Below are 19,391 nucleotides of genomic sequence, written 5' to 3' on the forward strand. Positions count from 1 at the left end.
GTGCTCTGTTGGCAAGTCAGAACTGTGAACTACTTTCACTTTTGCATTTATGCAGATTTACCTTTATTATGTTGCTAATGTCTTTGGGGAAGTTATCATTATCAAAAGTTTCTATTAACCTGCTTCTTCTTATTTAAAAAAAAAAAAACAATCATTTAAAATTTTTCTTTACTCTTTTTTACCCAAATTTTGATTTACTGTCTTTGTTTTATCCTCTCTTCAATTAACTAATATGTTTAAAAATTCTGTTTAGGTCTAGAAGATAACAGACCACACATGTTACTTGGTGTGATAGTCCGGCAGAAAGTATGCAAGCGTCCAGGGGAACAGTTGGCTGCAAACGCAGGCCAAGCAGTGATGTTATCAGAAGCTGAACTGCAAACTAAACGATTGAAGTATGATCCTACTTTACCTTCAACAACTGTGAATATTCCAAAAATAGAGTCCTCAGCTGCTAGCCAACCTGTTCGGTATGATCCATTTCAACCAGCCACTCTACCAAAATACACTCCAAGTCCTACTCTTCAGGACACACCAGCTGACTTGCAATCTAGTGGTTCAACTAGCTTAACAAGTGGAAAGGAGACCAAATATTACAATCCAGTACCAGTTAAAGAACAGTTCTACACACCATCTCTTGTTCTAAGTAGCAGTAAAAATGACAGACTGAAGCAACCGTCTCCCAGTCCTGTGGATTCCTCAACATCTGATTCACCTGAAAACGTCAGTTCTTGTATAAATGATCCAATTGTCAAAGCGTATGGCAAATTAAACTCTGATTCTGAACTCAACAGCAGCACTCCAACTGAAGATCTAAGTAAGTGAAAGGATTCCCATTGTTTCATTTATATTTTGGTCTTCTATTTTCACATCTTTATATATTTTGGTAATCCCTCCATTTAGAGAAACATTATTGTCTGTCAAGCTTGCTACTTTGTTTAGGAGACACTTGACAACAGTATCCTTTTGATTTGCTTCAATCTCTCTGCTTGTATGGATCAGCACATCTCACTGTAGAGTTGCTTTTTCATTCTTTGAGACCTTTCCAGGTGTATGGTTACATTAGCTTTTTTTCTGTTGCTATTTTGTAATATTGACATAACTTACAGTATATGTAAGTCCCTGTCTTGCTTGTAGATTCTCTCTTGAGCAAGACTGGGCAGCCAGAGCCAGTACAGTTAATTGTTTATTTCTAAACTGCACTTAATCTGCTGTTATTTCATGTGTTTTGCTCCATTATGTGCTCCTTGTGGTTCTGTTGGTAAGGTTTTGATATTCCACCATCAATAATCTTTCAACTTCATTTGTAAGTCTTGTTCTTCTTAGCTAATTTGCCATTTTTCCATGCCTGTTTCCATACTGTTTAGTTTTTCCAGGTTTTGACCATATAAAAGCTTTTCTAACCATCATTTTCGTACAGCATTCTGTAACCCAATTTTTAATTTAGCATTTTTATCATTTGTTGTTTCTCCTTTCTCCTCAAGACTCTTTGCCACTTCAGCTTCTGTTTGGTATTCGTAGCTTCCTTGAAGACAGAAAACAGCCTTTTCTTTTATTTGCATTTTATAGCTATTTGTATTCATGTTCCAATGTTGGAGTCATCGAGGGGTTGTGAGGCCACTACAAAATAATTGATACTGGCGTTCTAACAACAGAAGCAATGATTTGTATGCTAACAGTAGTAGTGCTATACTGTCTTTTAGTCAAGACACTTAAACATTTTCTGTGTCATCCTGCTTGAGAAATAGCCCTATAAGTAACAAGTATTTTGCTAGTTCTTAATACTTTGTTACAGTCCAGCAAAAAATACCAGCAGTATATCTCCTGTTAGATAATCCTGAATTGTGTTAGCTTTTTATTGAGAGTAATATACTTTTTAGTGTTATTTTAATTTGCAAGGTTATTGGATTAGGTTTTTCTAGGTTTATAAAGAAAGCAGCTTAAAAACTGTATTTTAATGTTTTAAACAGATTTAATATTTAAACTTAATAATTGAAACAAATCAAAGTTTTAAAATGACTACATAATGTAAATTATTTATTTTTTTAATTTTCAGGTACCGCACCTTATTCTCCAACACAATATGAACCTACTCAAACTTCATTTCTTGATAGTCATGAGGATAAAATCAGTGGAGGGGTGGGATCGGCTGACCAGGACTCTGATGAACTGGACAATGAAAAACCATATGATCCAGAAGAGTGTGATTTTGATGCGGAAGATGACTCTCCACCTCCACCACCGCCACCACCACCACCACCCCTCTCTGCAGCAGTAGGATCAAATTCACTTAAAAATCAGACCAGCTCTACAGTCTCAACAACAACAATAACAACTACTGCTGCAAGCACTGTTGAGGATTTATTCAACAAAATCAAGAAATCTACTCTGCCTTCTAGTCTTGCTGCTGCATCTACTAGTGGCCAGCAAAACAAGCCTGAAGTGAAGGATCTCCTAGGTGAATTCACACAGAGGATAGCAGACAAAAAGCCAGAAAGCACTGCACCCAAACCAGCTGCTGGCAGTTTACCTACTGCCCTCCAGAATCTCTTCAGCCAAGTATCTCGCAGTACTCTCTCAGCAAACCAGCTCCAAAGCTCTGGGTCAACCCCTAAAGCAACTAATGCAGCTGCCAATGTATTGCTGCCTATAAAGCTTGCTGCTGGTGGTAATTCAGTTTTGAGTAATTTAGTCACGTCTAGTATGTCTCAGCCATCTGGTACTTATAGTAACAGCAGTAATAGCTCTATGGGTCTGGCTTCTGAGCCAGTGAACACTAACAATGGTGCATTGAACTTGTTGTCTTTGACAACCACATCTTCTATACAGCCGACACCGAGTCCACTTGCATCTGTAGCAAGCTCTTTACCAAAAGACCAAGCTTTATCGTCACTGGTGCAAAGTTCACCAATTTCAGTTGCTGGTTGGTCAAAGATTGCAGAAACCTTGGCTTCATTAGCTAAGGTTCATAGTGTGAACCTGCCAGCACAAAATAAAGCTGCAGGGCTCCATTCTAATAGTACAACTGGCAGTATTACTGCCATCACTCCTACCACTACCACTACTACCGTTAATTCTTACACATCTCTGCCTTCTACTCCAACAATTGACACTGCTATTACTACTTCCACAGCCATCCACTCCACTACTACCACTACAGCTACTACCACTAACAATAGTGGATTAACTCAGTCTAGTTTCTCTGCATTTTCACTGGGTGGCAATAGATCAAATCTCTCTGGTAGCCAAAAGACAATTTCTCAGTATGAAAAGTTTGACTCCACATCATCCCAGTTAATTAACATTGAAAAGAAGCCAGAAAATGCAACCTCTAAGACATCCGAAACTAATAAGGGGGCAAGTGTTCGAATAGCTTTCTCTACAGGGCCAAAACACCCATTAGTTCCTCATGCTGTTTTTAAGGAAGAAGAAAAACCAAAACTGACAACACTAATGTCAGAACCTAAAATTCCAGGGCTTGGTTTAGATGAGGAAGATGAAATAGTGACAGCTTCAAACCAAGCTCTGAAAGAGACTGCCTTTCTCAGTCGTGCTAAGTTCGAGACTTTGACAACTTTAACTAAAACAGATACTTTCTTATCCAGTGGTGTGAAATCAGATTCTTTCCTATCTAGTGGTCTTAATCCAGATTCCTTCATAAACAAATGGAAAGAGGTAGAGAACAAAATTGAATCTGTAAATGTGTCTGGTAAGTCTGAAAATGATGAGAAAGTTCAGCCAGAGCCTTCAAAAGCGGCTGAAGTAGTGTTAGATTCTATGAAAATTCAATCATCCGAAAGTATTGTAGATAATCAGAAAAATGAGACACCTCAATATGAAGTGTCGAATGCTGTAAAAAGCAAGTTTGAAAATAACAAAGAATCAGTAAAGAACCGTTCATCTGAAGGGCATCAAGAACCACCTGCTCGATCTAGGGAAAGTCATCATGATTCTAAGAGTCGACCAAGTAGTGACTCATCGAAAGATAGTCGCAGACAATCTGACAGTGACCGTAAAAGAAGTCATTACTCTGATAGCAGTTCCTCCAAAAGCAGCAGCAGTCGCTATTCTGAACGTAGCGAACGTCATGGATACTCGAGGCATTCCAGAAGTAGAGACTATTCTGACAAACGTGATAGAGACTACCGAAAGGACTATAGTAACACTGAGTCACGAAGTCGAGATCGTGATTATGATCGAGACCGTGACAGAGACAGGGACAGAGACTATGAGCATAGTTCTTCTAGATCTCGTGACAGATCTCGGGATCGCAAGGACTACAGGAGGTCATCTAGTTCTAAAGGGGATGAACGCTCCTCATCTAAAAAGAATTCTGAAAAGGGAGATAAATTTGTGTCTACTGCTAGTGAAGAGAGTAATCGATATGGTGATGTGGATGAGAGGAAGAAAATGTATTCAACAACACCGGCTTACCCAGAAGCAGGCAGTAGGTTCTCTGCTGATAAAAAAGATATGGCATCATTCCACAGTGGTGCTAAACAGTTCAAAGATGCTGATGGTAAGAGTGAAAGCAAAGATTATAAAGCTATTTCTTTCATGAGCCAAGATCAAGATCTCCGTAAAGGCCTATCTGGAGTGCCAAACACTTCTATACCAGCTGTTGCACAACCTATTCCAACATTAACATCTAATATTCATGAAGAGTTTCCTCGAGATGTAGACCACCGCAAACATAGCCTGTCTTGGCAGGGTGCCTATGAGCCTAACAACAAAGATGCTACTGAAGAATCAAATGCTTCTTTTTGGAGCAGTCACGGTGATGTTGATTACCGTACACAAAACAGTTCTGTTATTGCAGCCTCTAGAACTGCTGCTCACCCTCCTGTATTACCATCTGGTAATCTAGCAGGGTGGGGGAGTCATTCAGTGCCTGGACAGCCTACAGCCAGTGCACCTTCCAGTTTTCAGCCCATTTCCACTGTTCTCCATCAACGGTCAGTAAATGCCAAACCAGGTAATCTCATGGAAACTGGCAATCAAGCTGACCAAGATATGAGGAAACAGTCACGACCAGGTATACCCCCCAAAATAGAAGTCATTCTTCCACGACCTACAGCAAAAGACTTTTTTGGCAGTGTGGAATCTGAAAGCGGTGATTCAGTTGCTCAGCCCCCATCACTTTTTGAAGTAGATTCCTCAATTCATTCCAGAACTTCAGCTCCTTTTAAATCTCATGGAAATTCTAATGAATCTCTAGGTTCATTGCACCCAGTAATGAGTAAGTGGAGTACCACCCAAGAGAAACTAGTGCCACCTGGATTAGCTTCTCCACTAGATGTGGATGACCGCCCAAATGCTTATCGGACGGCTAACACAGCAGTATCACCAGCCGGCCAAGGTTTGCCAGGTGACTCCTTAAGTTCATCCCAATTGCTTAAAGTGCCCCCTGTAGATTCATCACACACCCAAGAAGCTGTGTTTTACACAACTGCTGCAACTAGTCATTCTGAACTTACTCCCAACAGCAGTGGTGGCACTACTACATCAGCTGCACCTCAAGAAACCCGTCCACTCATGTCAGTAGCGAATTCCTCTTCTGTGATCGATCCAGACTCGTTATCATCAGTTTGTAAGGGGCAGATACCTCTCCCATATTGCACGCCCAATCCTACTTCATCTCATCAAGGATATGCTCCACCTCCTCCTCCTCCCCCTCAGCACATGCAGCCTGCTGTTGAAATTTCGTCAGACAGGCTACAACAAAGTGTTCAGTGGGAGGGCTGTACATCTACCTCAAGTATAGCTTTGTCTGAGCACTCTGCACCACCACCACCTCAACAACAACAACCCCCACCACAACCACAAGCTAAACTCCAGCAACATATCACCGGTAGGACTGAACATGAGGTCAGTAACAATAGCCTGCTGAAGTCCCACCACCAACTACAGCAGACTTGGTCTCAAGTAGATTCTTCCAAGCAACCACAACTACCACCACCACCACCACCACCACCACATCAGCAACCTTCAGTTGTCTCTGTTGGTCAGTATTATGAACATGCAAGTTATAGTGATGTCTCACCAGTAACAGTAGCATCAAACATTTCATTTTCATCCACACCACCACCACCACCACCTCCGCTGTCTTCATCGTCTTCATCAACGCCGTCATCTACCACCACAGTGGCCAGCGGCGGGACCCCTGGCTCCTTGCCACCACCCCCACCCCCACCACCATCCCAGACACCCATCATTCCACCAGTTGGTCAGTCGTCAGTAAGACCTGGCCTGGGTGGGCAGTACACTCAACTGCGAGAGCGAGGTGGAGGGTATGGTGGGGAAAGTGCTGTCTCTGGCGGATCACCATCACAACCACCTCCGCCACCATCATCTCTGCATCGAGGCTCTCGGTTCCTCAACTCACCACCTCCTCCACCACCGATGCAGTCAGCACCTTCTCAGCCCCAGCCATTACAGCCACCTATTCCTGGCAGCGGCGGAAGCAGCAGCAGCAGTAGTAGTAGCCCTTATAATATGCCCCCTCGGACAGACTTTCCAACCGGAAAACTGCCAGGGCAGCGAGGTTTTGCAGGTGGTCCCAGACAAGGTTTCCAACCGCCAAGAACTAATTTCAATGCTGGTCCACATGGCAGTGTTGGTGGAAATGGTGGCGGCAGCAACAATAATAACAACAATAGTAGCAGTGTCCCTAGGGAAGAGCAAGGAAGTGGAAGTGGGCAGTATTCACACCATCGAGGGGTTAGCCGTTTTAACTGAAAAGGTTGGTATATGACAATGAAAATCACATTAACCACTTATTAAATGGATTATGATTAATTTTATTATTATTATTATTATTATTATTATTATTATTATTATTATTATTTTTACTACTACTACAACTGTTATTTTTATTTGGGAGTGCCAATAACTGACTACAATAAACTCATATAAAAATTTTTTCCCCCAATTACTACTAATATTTTTTTTTCCCGTTTCACTCACCTTCAATTTGTCACCTCTCTCTCTCTATCTATCTTCTCTCTCTCTCTCTCTTCATCACAGCAGTCATATATACATTTGTACTTGTATATATGTTGCAGAATTGATACTTGAAAACTTCAGAAAGTGAGAAAGACAAAAAAGATTTGAGACATCTCCTCACTTTGCCAACATCCAAACCTGGAAAAAAGAAAATAAAAAAAAGAAAAAAGAAAAAAAAAAAGCTTAAAAAAGAATGAAAATATGAAGCCAAACAAAACAACAAAACATACACACACACATAAATTGGAAAAAAGAAAAAAAAATCAACACAAAATTAGTATTATTCATAAATAGGACAAACTTAGAAGGATAAAATGATAAAGAGTAAAAAGAAAAAAAAAAGCCTTGAAAATTTTTTTTATAAGACAAAAATAATTCTTTCATTTTGTTCTTTTTAAATTTGGAAAAGTGAAAAAAAAAGAAAAATTATATCATGTATACTTTCTTTATTTTTTTTGTTCTCCAATTTGGTTTTTTTTTTTTTTCACCCTCAACAAACTATTTTTTATATTAGGGAGAAGAAAGTTGAAGAATTTTAGTGGAAATGAAAACAACTAATAAAACAATTGGAATTTAGCCGATGATCTTGAAGAAGAGGAAATGGGAAGTGAAAAAAAAAAAAATCAATAATAAAAGACTGTTTCTAGAAATTACCACTATTTGTGGCATTTGGAATAGAGAATTTTCCTAGCAGCTCACTATTTACAGAGAAAGGGAAGTCAGCTAAGGCTTCATTAAAGGAAGAAAAAGAGAAAGTTACTTAAATGCTGTGTGTGCAAGTTTGTGCATGTATAGAAAAAAAAATATATATGTATCTTATGTGTGCATGTATATATGTATATATAATATATATGTGAGTGGGTGTATATATATATGTATATATAAAATCATTGTTTTAATGTCTACTATTCCATGCTTGCATGGGTCAGATAGCATTTTTTGAGATAGATTTTTCTACAGCCAGATCTTCACCTGTTTCCAAACAAGGTAATGTTTCTTTTACACATGAGCAGCTCAGTGGTCAGACATGGTTTCACAGAAGATTACAAACAAACACTGCTGTTTCTATGACCATGATGTTTGTTTATGAACTCTTGATGCCAAGGCAAGGAGACACAGTAATGCTTACACACACACACACATGCACACAGAGTAGGCTTCCCTTCAGTTTCCTTTGATCAAATTTACTTGCAAGGCTTTGGTCAGCATAGGGCTATAATAAGATGCTTGACCAAGGTGTGACATAGTGGGACTGACTCCCAAAACTACATGGTTGCATAGTAAATGTCTTGTCCACACAGCTATGCCTGTGCCATGATACACACACACATGGATATACATATATATCATATGTATGCATGTATGTTTGTGTATATATATATATCTATGATTATATATTATGGTACACACACACACATCTAAAAATAATTTTTTAACTTTTTCTTTTCTGCTGCTTTGTATAAAAGTTTTATTTTTCTCTTAATTTTTAAAAAGCAGAAATCACTCAATTCATACAGAAAATGTTAAAAAAAAAAAAAAAACCAAACCATTTATTCATTACTGTGAATTTTACTTTTATTTCAGAAATCTATTTAGCTTGAGGTTTTTATATATTTATAGTAGAATTTCAGAGAATTAACCACTTAATAAGCACCATGTTGATGGTGCTAATGAGTAAAGTAGAGGTCCATTAGTGTGGTTTCATTTTATTTTTCACTCTTCATTATTATACTTTTGCTAGTTGAGTAAGTTCTATAATAACTCTGCTTGTTTGCATTCAATGTATTTATGATGACTTGTGTTAATATGAGGTGAGTTTTAGGACACTGAGGAATGGAGTAATATGTCCAATTACCACTCACACGAAGAAATATGTTTACACTCAGCTCATACTTAAACAACGTATGTATCAATTACTTTTATGCATTTGTAAACACACACACATCTCAGCTTCACTGCACACTAGCTCAATATTCTGAAGAATTTATTCAAAACATTGTCTGCACTGTAAATGCTGATTTAATTGCATAGCAGCATGTGTATGTATGAGCCTCTCTGTGTGTGTGTGTGTGTATGTATGTAAACCCCAAATACCCACTATGTTGTTCTGTGGCAGGCCACCTGAATGCCTCATCGCCACTGTCTCTTCATAGCTCCTCAACAAGAACCTGCTCTGACCCCCCCCCCCAATCCCTTCCATCTTCTCTCACACTTTAAACCCTCATCGCGTAGCATAAAACCGATCCCTCCCTCATTCGGGGTTTGTGGTCTTGCGAGCTGCATGGCGGCCTCAATAGTGCTGATAACACGAAAAACGCACACAGTACACCCAATATAATGGTTGGTATTAGGAAATGCATCAAGCTATAAAAACCATGCCAAAACCAACATTGGAACACAATGCAGTCCTCGGACCCATTGGATCCTGTCAAACCGTCCAAACCCTGTCAGCATAGAATAGGAACATTAAATGATGATGATGCTAGAATGGTTGAAGCATCGAAAAACATGAATTAAAGAATTTCTGTTTCTTTACATCCATAGTTCAAATCAAGCCGATGTAAACTTTGCCTTTCATCCTTTTGGGATCGATAAAATGAAGTACCGGTCAAATAATGGAGTCGATTATACCGATTTACTCCTCTTCTAAATATTGCTGACCATGTGCCTAAAATACAAGTCATGTATATATGCACCTATGTGCTTGCCATATATCTATATTCTTTTACTCTCTTTTATTTGTTTCAGTCATTTGACTGTGGCCATGCTGGAGCACCTCCTTTAGTCAAGCAAATCGACCTCAGGACTTATTCTTTGTAAGCCTAGTACTTATTCTATCGGTCTCTTTTGCCGAACCACTAAGTTACGGGGACGTAAATACACCAGCATCGGTTGTAAAGCGATGTTGGGGGGAAAAAACACAGACACAAACATATATACACACGTACATATATATATATATATATATATATATATATATATATATATATATATACGACGAGCTTCTTTCAGTTTCCGCCTACCAAATCCACTCACAAGGCTTTGGTCGGCCCGAGGCTATAGTTATATATATATATATATATATATATATGTGTGTGTGTGTGTGTGTGTTGACGTCATAAGAATTTATAAGTATCAGGAGAACGTGAAATAATTATTTTGGGGAACTGTATCTCGAAGCACATAAAGCTGTAAATAATAGTGTCCGGCAGGCAGCCTTCAATTTTTTTTTATCCAAAGGGTTTTTTTTAAACCCAATATTAACCTGCTATTTATCGCTATATGTACTTCAAGATTTACTGTTCCAGCAAAGAATTATTCAATCCATCCGTCTTCTCCACCTATTATTCCTGGGAGGGTCATGGGGATAGAGTTCCCAGGCACCTCCACAATGGGTTTCTATCAGGAGTAACTGTCATTAGACTTTCCATCTGGGTTCTCAAACGTGACCGGCTCAAGTCATGGATGTTATCCAACCATCTTGTTCTTGGTCTATCCTTAGGTCTCCTGCCAGTTGATACAGTTTGAAGAACCCGTCTTGTAATTCTTCCCAAAACATTATAGTCGCATACCTGTCGTACTGGAGCTTTAACCTCTCAATGCGCATAAGTAGAGGCTCGACCAAGAGAGCCTCCTTAATCTTCGAGCCATGTGTCCTGTCGAGTAACGCTTAGTATCACTATGTGATACAAGTGAATGCAGGGCATATCAATATGCTGTATTTGATTGGGAGTGAATGCATGTCAAATGTGAACTAATTGTTGGAATTAGTATGTGTAAATGTTTCTATGGTTGGGAGTTGGATGGATTTGTAAGAATGAATGTAATAATCTGTGTGTGTAACTAAAGCAGTATTAAATTAAAGTAATCACTTATGCATCATATTTAATGCACATACACTGTTGGCGGGCATGTTACTGCAGTTTTCGCCCTTATGGCCGTACTGTGTTTAGAAACAAAATTCATGGGAGGGAAACGAAAAATGGCCCCTGCAACAAGAACGTCAGATGCATTTCAGTCTTCTTATGCATTGTTAATGACGTTTACTCGAAGCCATATGCTTAGACAAGAATTCATCATATACAGATAGGAATCCACTGATATTACGTATAGCCGCTGAGCTGAATAAATAATCCGGTGTGCGTAACTGAAGTATTAAAATGAAACAGCCTCCTATGTATCATATCTAATGTGTGTGCACTGTTGATAAGGCTGGTTTCTACTGTTTTCGTTCAAGGCTGTTTTAATGTATTATGTTCCGAGTATGACTGAAAATGAAAAAAAATCTAAAATTGTGCTTGCTTGTAAGTGCACCTTTATTCACGTTTATTCTAGCTATTTAAAAATTCTTGAGGACGGTCCTCCCCTTCGATAGTCACTACTTATAGCTCAGTTAGTAGGTTTTACGCACACATTTCGAAGCTTTTGCTAGTGACTGACCACACTTATGAAGCCAATCTCCGGTGAAACTTTGTAGTTAATCTTTACATTTTCCTTCTAAAAATTAATATCCATCCACCCACCCGCCCATCCATCCATCTAGCCATTATTATTATTATTATTATTATTATTAGGTTTATGAATTTGTTTTGCAAAATTCCTGATGTAAAATCGTGTGTTGAAACATTGTTATATATCAGCAAATGTAACTATTATTATTATTATTCCAGCTCTTTGCGTTCTGAGATCAAATTCTGCCTTGACTTAGCCCTTCAAGGTCGATGGAATAAGAACCAGCTGAGCACTGGGGTCCATGTATCAACTTACATGTTCCCACCAAAATTTCAGGTCTTCTATTTCTTCAATCTTAAGCTGTTTGTCTCTTTAGAAGAAATTGGCTGTAGCCAGTATTGGAGAGGGATGGGTTGATCCTAGTCTAAATACACTCAATGCGGCTGTGACGTTGTAGGCGTTCTTATTGAACTGAGTCGTTTCTAACAGCCGCTTCAGTCATTAGACTGCGGTCATGCTAGAGCACCACCTTGAAAAATTTCAGTTGAGTGAATTGACTCCAGTACTTATTTTTTGTAAAGCCTGGTACTTATTTTATCGGCCTCTTTTTCCGAACCGCTAAGTTACGACCACGTAAAAACCAACACCGGCTGTCAAGCGCTGGTGGGGGACAAACATACACAAGGGAACACATTTCCGACAGTGTTCTTTCAGTTTCTGTCTGCCAATCCGTTCACAAGGCCTTGGTCAACCTGAGGCAATATTGAAGACACTTGCCCAAGGTGCCATGCTGTTGGGAGACAAACTTCTTACCACACAGCTACGTATGCGCCTGTTCTCTGTAATTTAGAAAATGAAATATTTTAAATGGAAAATTAATTAAAGAAAAAATTTTCTGATTTATCTTTTATGTTTCCATCATTGGTTTGAGGTCATACTGGGGCCCCACCTTGAATAGTTTTAGTCGAACAGATCCCCTCCAGTACTTATGAATCTGGTTCTTTTTCTACTGGTCCCTTGCTGGACCCTTAGATTACGGGAACGCAAACCAACATCGATTTTTAAGCGATGTGTGTGTTTGTATGTGTGCACTGTTTACCCATACAAGCACGATGGGTTTTCTTACAGTTTCCGTCTCCCAAATCTACTCACTGTAACTGATGACACTTTCTCAAGATGTCGTGCAGCGGGACTGAACCCGAAACCATGCACTTGCAAAGCGAGCATCTTAACCACACAGCCACGGTCGCTTAATTGTTTTTAAAAATCATTTTATTGCTTTTAGAAATACTGATAAAAGAATGATTTAAGAATAATCGATATTTGAAGGAAAAGACAAATTACCTTAAACATTCAGCATTGTGAAAGAAAAGGAAATGCTGACTCTTGCTGAGTAAGAGCAATCAGGAAGTAAGGACTTAACTGTTCCATAAATATTACAAATTTCTGTTTTTTAACTGGGTGACGAGATGCAAAGTAAAATATATACCTTTGGAATACTGTTGTTGACAGCAAGTACTCGTGGTTTTATTTTTTATTTATGTCAAGTCATGAAGAATTTTAGTCGAACGGGTCGACCCCAGTGCTTCTATTTTAAGGCTAGTATCTATTCCTATGGGTCTCTTTTGCCGAATCGTTAAGCTACGGGGACATAAACACACCAACACCAGTTGCCAAGGGTGGTGAGGGGGACACGCATACATACGATGGGCTTCTTTCAGTTTCCGTCTCCCAAGATCACTCACAAGGCTTTGGTCAGCTCGAGGCAATATTGAAGGCACTTGCCCAAGGTGCCACACAGTGGGACTGAACCTTGAACCATGTGGTTGGGAAGCAAACTTATTACCACAATCAGGCCTGTGCCTATTAATTGATTTATTTATTTGAAAGAAGATAAACTAGAATCCTAAGATAAACTCGCGAAGGTCTGTGACAACCCAAAATAGTTAATAAAATCCGTTAAATAAGACTAGATTGACATTGGCGGGATTTGAACTCACAGTGCAGACAACAAATACTGCGGAGTGTTTTGTCTAATGCGCCCACGCAATCGTCATCATCATCGTAGCAGTTGTTGTAACAGCAGCACTTGCGTCGCTGAGGACTTATTTATTTTTGGATTTGCTGAAAAGAATTTAGCTGTTTTCTGGAGCATACCACACACCGTTGAAATTTAGATAAGAGAAAATGTAAAACGTTCTCGGCATTTCTCAATAATAGTATCATTTCATCTTGGTAAACAATAGAAAGAGCCAGAATATACATTTGCGATCACGGTCGTAACAATTGCGTTAAAAGCAGTTACTGCCCTTGTCATAAGCAAAAACTTGATCGTATCATGAGAACTTTCTAGCTAAATTGCTCAAACTGCTGGTCCGCTTATCTTTATTAGTAACATTTTCTATAAGAACGTATGCCAACGGGGGATCACTCTAACTTATATTTCATTAATTCGAGGGTTTTTCCAATTAAGCATTCTTATGAAAACAGCAGCTCTTTTCACTCAGCAACATTTTACGCAAGGAACACAAACAATTTACATCAAACATTCCCTGTTTATATGAACCTGAAAAACCATCCAATAACGGTATGATAATTGCGCTCTTTTAAAAAGCACCCAAAACTAATCGAAATAGGCATCACATATGCGCTTATTATTCTTAAATAAATTTCTAAATTTTATTCAAATGCTTGATCCACGAAACCCAGTATTTTCTTATGCTGGATTCCTTTTTGGAAACAAAACATCAGTTTTCGACATCTGCTGACCTTCCGCGATCACAACTATTCTATCCACTTTACACTGGCCGAGTAAACGAAGGGTTTTTCGTGTTCTCTTGATCTGCTAGAAATAGCAACAAAATTCTTCCGAACAACGCCCTACCGTAGATAATGTTCTCCTAGTTATACAAAAAGGACGGAATTGTCATGACCAGAACATTTTTGATCATAGTCCTGTTCACCTAGGGTTAAACAACATTACAGTTCACATATCCGGGGCGGTGCAAATGCTACACATATTTCGGTTTAGTTAAACTAATATGCTAATGCTTCACTCATCCACATATTACAACAAAACCATCGTTTCGTTATCTCTGTCTTTTCTACGATTATAAAAATTGTTTCTGGTCTCCGCTATTCACCTCTTCCTGTATTAGCCCACGAAAACTCATAATTAATTGCCTTGCCTAAATCTTTAGCGCACTCCAAGAATCTTTAACTTACGTTGTTTGCCTCTGGATATGATCACATCCCAACCGTACACTGCCTCTTCTTAAATTGGATATGATTTAAGGGGAATTTAGTTGCTATTTCTTGCAAGTCCAGCGACTTCATAGATGGTCTCTCGTTGACTCCTTCCTCCCAACCCTCTTTTTTTTTTTAACACGCACCTATTTCTATTTCACTTGTCACACGATTCGGCGCTGCTTTGCTTCGAATTAAAAAAAAATTACCCATATTTACTGCTCCCTATAGGGACCTTTTATCGCTAACAAATCTCAATGGTTCGTTAACATAGTATAGTTCTTTGGAACTTAGATCTTATTTCCTCCATAGCCAGATGATTCTATGTAAAATAGTTAGTGATGAGCTAAATTAAGGCGAGCAGAGTAGTTTCCCTTTGAGAAGGGGCACAACAACACAAATTACAACCTTTTAACTCTGCTTGAACCGTTAGAACAAGCCATTATAGATTTTTAAGGCACAAGACCAGAAACTTTTGGTAATTCTTTTTTATTGGTTTCGATCATCGGGCTGTGGCCCTACCTCAGTATCGCTTTCAAGGATTTAATTGTATATATCGACCTCCAGGAATTACCGAACTGCTAAACCTGGGATCAAACCCAGAACCACATGGTTGCGAAGCGTACTTACGTATCCATACTGGTACTGAACTTGGTACTTAGCATTTGATCAGGAAAGAATCAAAGTAAAGACGATCTCATTGGGATTCGAGCCCAGATAAAGACTCGTATCGAAATACAGCAAAGCATTTGTCCGTCCATATTTCAAGCCGTATATATTCCGAACCATACGTCCTTAACTTTTCAAGACTATAATACGAGTGCTATTTCTAACAGGTGTCGTGATCACATATACGAGTGGTTCTCAACCATTTTTTATCAATGAACCGTTGTTTACCATTTTATTGTAGTGGGCTCCCTTAACCATTCGATGTCTAAAAGCTAATTTTATAGTTAATTCTTTAAAAATTCCTATTTTGTTACTCATATATTCACTTGCGTAGGTTGAACTATGTAAAATGCTAGAGTAAGAAACCTAACCGTTTCTTGCAATAAATACATCTATAGCCCTTAAAATATTACTGTCGGCCCAATTTACAATTTTGCTAGCGTAGAACCCACAAAATCTTATATGGACCCCGGCTGAGAACCTCTGGCATAGACGCTTCCTTGACTCGTTAAGTGCTACATTTATACTACAGTCGATCCTATTAGCTCCATCGTTGTGTGTACTGATGAAGTTTCTCTCAACTTCAGTATTCTCTAAGATTCGGCTTTGTCCCCCACACTCTTCCTCCTATTCGTCAATAACTTACTTGCTGTCACCCACAACATTCACTCTTATGCAGATAATATCTTAACTTTCCTAAGCTTTCACATCCCGGTGTCACCCAGATGCAACCTATATAGCTCATTTCAAATCTGCACTGGTTCCATGAAATATTCCTCGATAGGGTCACACCAGTATTGTCTTCTTCAGCAACATGCATCGTTACCACTAAACATGATCAAGTTTATATATTACTTGTATGTAACCAGTTCCTATATACAACTATCTATATACACAGTAACTGGTGGTGGGCGGTCCACTCTGGGCGACGATTTTAGTGGGGCAGTACTTTTGTGTCTGTTATGTAAACCAGTTTAGAAATATATATATTTATAATTATATATATATATGTGTGTGTGTATCAATACAGTTATGTATGTGTGTACTCTGCGCAACAGAGACTGGTTATCATAATGAAGACAGAAAATGTTTTCAGTAACTACTAACTACTCAAAAGTTCAGGTGGAGTCCACAAAAATGTACTTCTGCATCTAAGTCGGTAGTGCTGCTGCTGCACACAGACATCTAGACTATGTTTAAAAAAAGAATACACGACTGGTCGGCATGAAGTTACTAGCCATCACACTCCAACTCCTGGTTCGCAGATACACTAATTCATCACTTTGCATTTTCTACTTGTTATCGTGGCCCTGCTTTCCACAGTTGGCTAAACTCGTGCCCTGTTCACCCAGGGACTCCCCGAGTAGTCTCCCCTTTTCTTGCATGATATATTGTATGCAAGCTTGATCCTGCACTAAACACTACATCACCCATTCCTTCACCCTAAAGAATTGGTTAGTTAGAATTCCCTTCATATCCATTTTACTTTTGCGTTTGCTGTCAACTTGCAGCTGTTTACAAAGGAACAATAAATTCGTCGATCTTGTTTTCAGAAGGCGGTAAAGTTTATCGACACAAACCCTACCCGTGGAGTGAAACTACAAACAAAAATCGTTTAAACAAATGTCTGGCTTTATATAAAAATTTATTTTTTATTACATCTAGGTGCAGGCATAGGCATGACTGGTAAGAAGTTTACTCCCCAACCACATGTGCGTGGCATCTTGAGCAAGTGTTTCTACTATAACAGACCAAAGCCTTGTGAGTGGGTTTAGTAGATAGAAACTGAAAGAAGCTCGTCGTACACACACACACACATATCGGCTTAGTAGTTAAGGTATTCAGCTCACGATTGTAAGGTCGCGAGTTCATTTCCCGGTGACGCGTTGTGTCCTTGAGCAAGAAACTTTATTTCATGTTGCTCCAGTTCACTCAGCTGGCAAAAATGAGTAGTACCAGTTTTTTAAAGGGCTAGCCTTGTCACACTCTGTGTTATGCTGAATTTTCCTGAGAACTACGTTAAGGGCACGCGTGTCTGTGGAGTACTCAGCCACATGTACGTTAACTCCACGAGCAGTCTGTTCCGTTGATCGGATCAACCGGAAACCTCGTCGTCGTAACCGACGGGAGTGCCAGTTATATATATATATATATGTGTGTGTGTATGTATGTATGTATTTATTACTGTGAAGCATTGTGTAGAATATATTGTATAAAGATCGTGGGTAAGACCAAAACAATGCGAAGTAAATGCAAGGTAAGTCACAAGAAAACAAATATGTGAATTAATGTAGAATTACTTTGCATTCAATATTTCGGGGTTATGACCCCACATTCAAGAAATTAACGACAAAGTAAATCTACATTAATTCACATAATTGTTTTCTTGTGATTTACCTTGCATTTACTTCGCATTGTTTTGGCCTTACCCACTATCTTTATAGAATATATATATATTTGTGTGTGTGTGTTTGCTCCTTGAGAACCCTGTTTGATTTAAGTCCTTGTAACGTAACAGTTTGGCGAAAATGGCCGATAAAGTACCAGGCTTTAAAAAAAGTACAGGAGTCGGCTATAACCACTGAAGGCGGATCCTAGCAAGGCCGCAGTCCAATGACTGAAACATGTGAGAAGCAAAGAAACAAAAAAAGAGAATCTGAGATTAACAGTAAAGAAAAAAAAAATGCAAGCCGTTACGTTTTCCCCTCTAATTTATTGACTTCAAACTACATCAGCTACACTTTCGGGCTGTGAATATTTGAACGGTCAAAAAGAGATAAGTTTTTTTTTTCCATTGGACTCGACAAAGGAAATAATATAATTTGAACTGATCACCTGCCAAGATCTAACTTTATAACGCATTCTGTTTTTATGAATGTATTTTCAGAAATACTCTTGAAAGAACCTGTCTAATTGTCCCCACTACAGATGATTGTACTAATTAATCCCCCTTAACTGTGCTGCTTCCTCACATTACTCTTATACTTGTTCCCTTCAATACATTAAGAATCATAGTCGTTACGGTAGTGTATTTCAAATAAAAAAACCTGCAAATGATTAACGAGGAAGACTATGTGGTCGCTTTAACTGCTAGAAGTAGTTGCCGGATCTTCAACAATACTTACAAAGGACACATTAGGTAATATAGTCTGGTGCATACATTATCTGAAAAAAAAAAGATGGTATGGTCACGGCTAGAATTCTTTTGAACATACGTCTACGCAATCATTCCAAACCCGGGACTAAACAACTGCATGAAACATTTCCTACAATTTCCGAATTTTACTTGTCTACCATTCTTATGCGTTGCATTTTCAGGCTTTTGGGAATGAGGAAGGTTGATGAGTTCCAAGTTCTCTTGCGACTCAATATATGTCGAAGTTGACCCGGTTAACCTTCGCCTCTTTCGCAGGCACTCACAGAAGCAGTGAGGGTTTATGTTTGAAGTTGTACTTCTCCTAGTCAAGCTGCTTTCCAAGGCTGCCGAGCCTAGACTGCCAGTTATATTGTCGGTTTGGCTATGGACACATTAGTGTCATCCCTTAGAGATATACTTTAACAAAAACTAAAGGATGTCTTATTCCCAGTAATATCAAGGACCTCGGGATTTCTAACTCACCATACCGATGATAGATAGTCGTTGGCTTTATGTCAGGTTTATCCCTCATTTTAACAAGTAGCGTTTTTGCTCTGCTGGGTTTCTAGCAACGCTCTTAATCAAGCAAACTTAGAGCCGTTAGTTGCCGACGACCCAACTACGTAATAGGCTGTATCTGACTATATGTTACCAACAGCTGTTGTGAGGAACCTGACTAATGCCCTAGATGTATGTAGCATATGAAGTCCAAAATATCCCCCAAAAGGGGGATGGTCATGGTTGGAAAGCTAATAATAATAATGCTTGATTAGGGCTGATGTGAAGCTAAATAACTACACCAACAACAGTGCCGACACAGACACCACCAACAGCAGTATTGAGCATCACCAACAAGAACAACAACACCAAAAATGACACTAAC

The 19,391-nt window shown here is 39.0% G+C and overlaps 1 protein-coding gene across 3 annotated transcripts in view; it reads left to right on the forward strand.

The window, feature by feature from the left end:
- LOC115209531 (platelet binding protein GspB) overlaps positions 1-7,684 on the forward strand; it is a 198,199-nt gene extending 190,515 nt beyond the window's left edge. For all 3 annotated transcript variants that reach the window (XM_029777962.2, XM_036501084.1, XM_036501086.1), the window contains 2 exons: positions 254-817; positions 2,057-7,684. In XM_029777962.2, the coding sequence (XP_029633822.1) occupies positions 254-817; positions 2,057-6,738 (5,246 nt within the window). In that variant the 3' untranslated portion in view covers positions 6,739-7,684. The remainder of the gene's footprint in view (positions 1-253; positions 818-2,056) is intronic.
- Positions 7,685-19,391: the final 11,707 nt, after the last annotated feature.

Source organism: Octopus sinensis, linkage group LG3 (assembly GCF_006345805.1).
Source record: "Octopus sinensis linkage group LG3, ASM634580v1, whole genome shotgun sequence".
Lineage (NCBI taxonomy): Eukaryota > Metazoa > Mollusca > Cephalopoda > Octopoda > Octopodidae > Octopus > Octopus sinensis.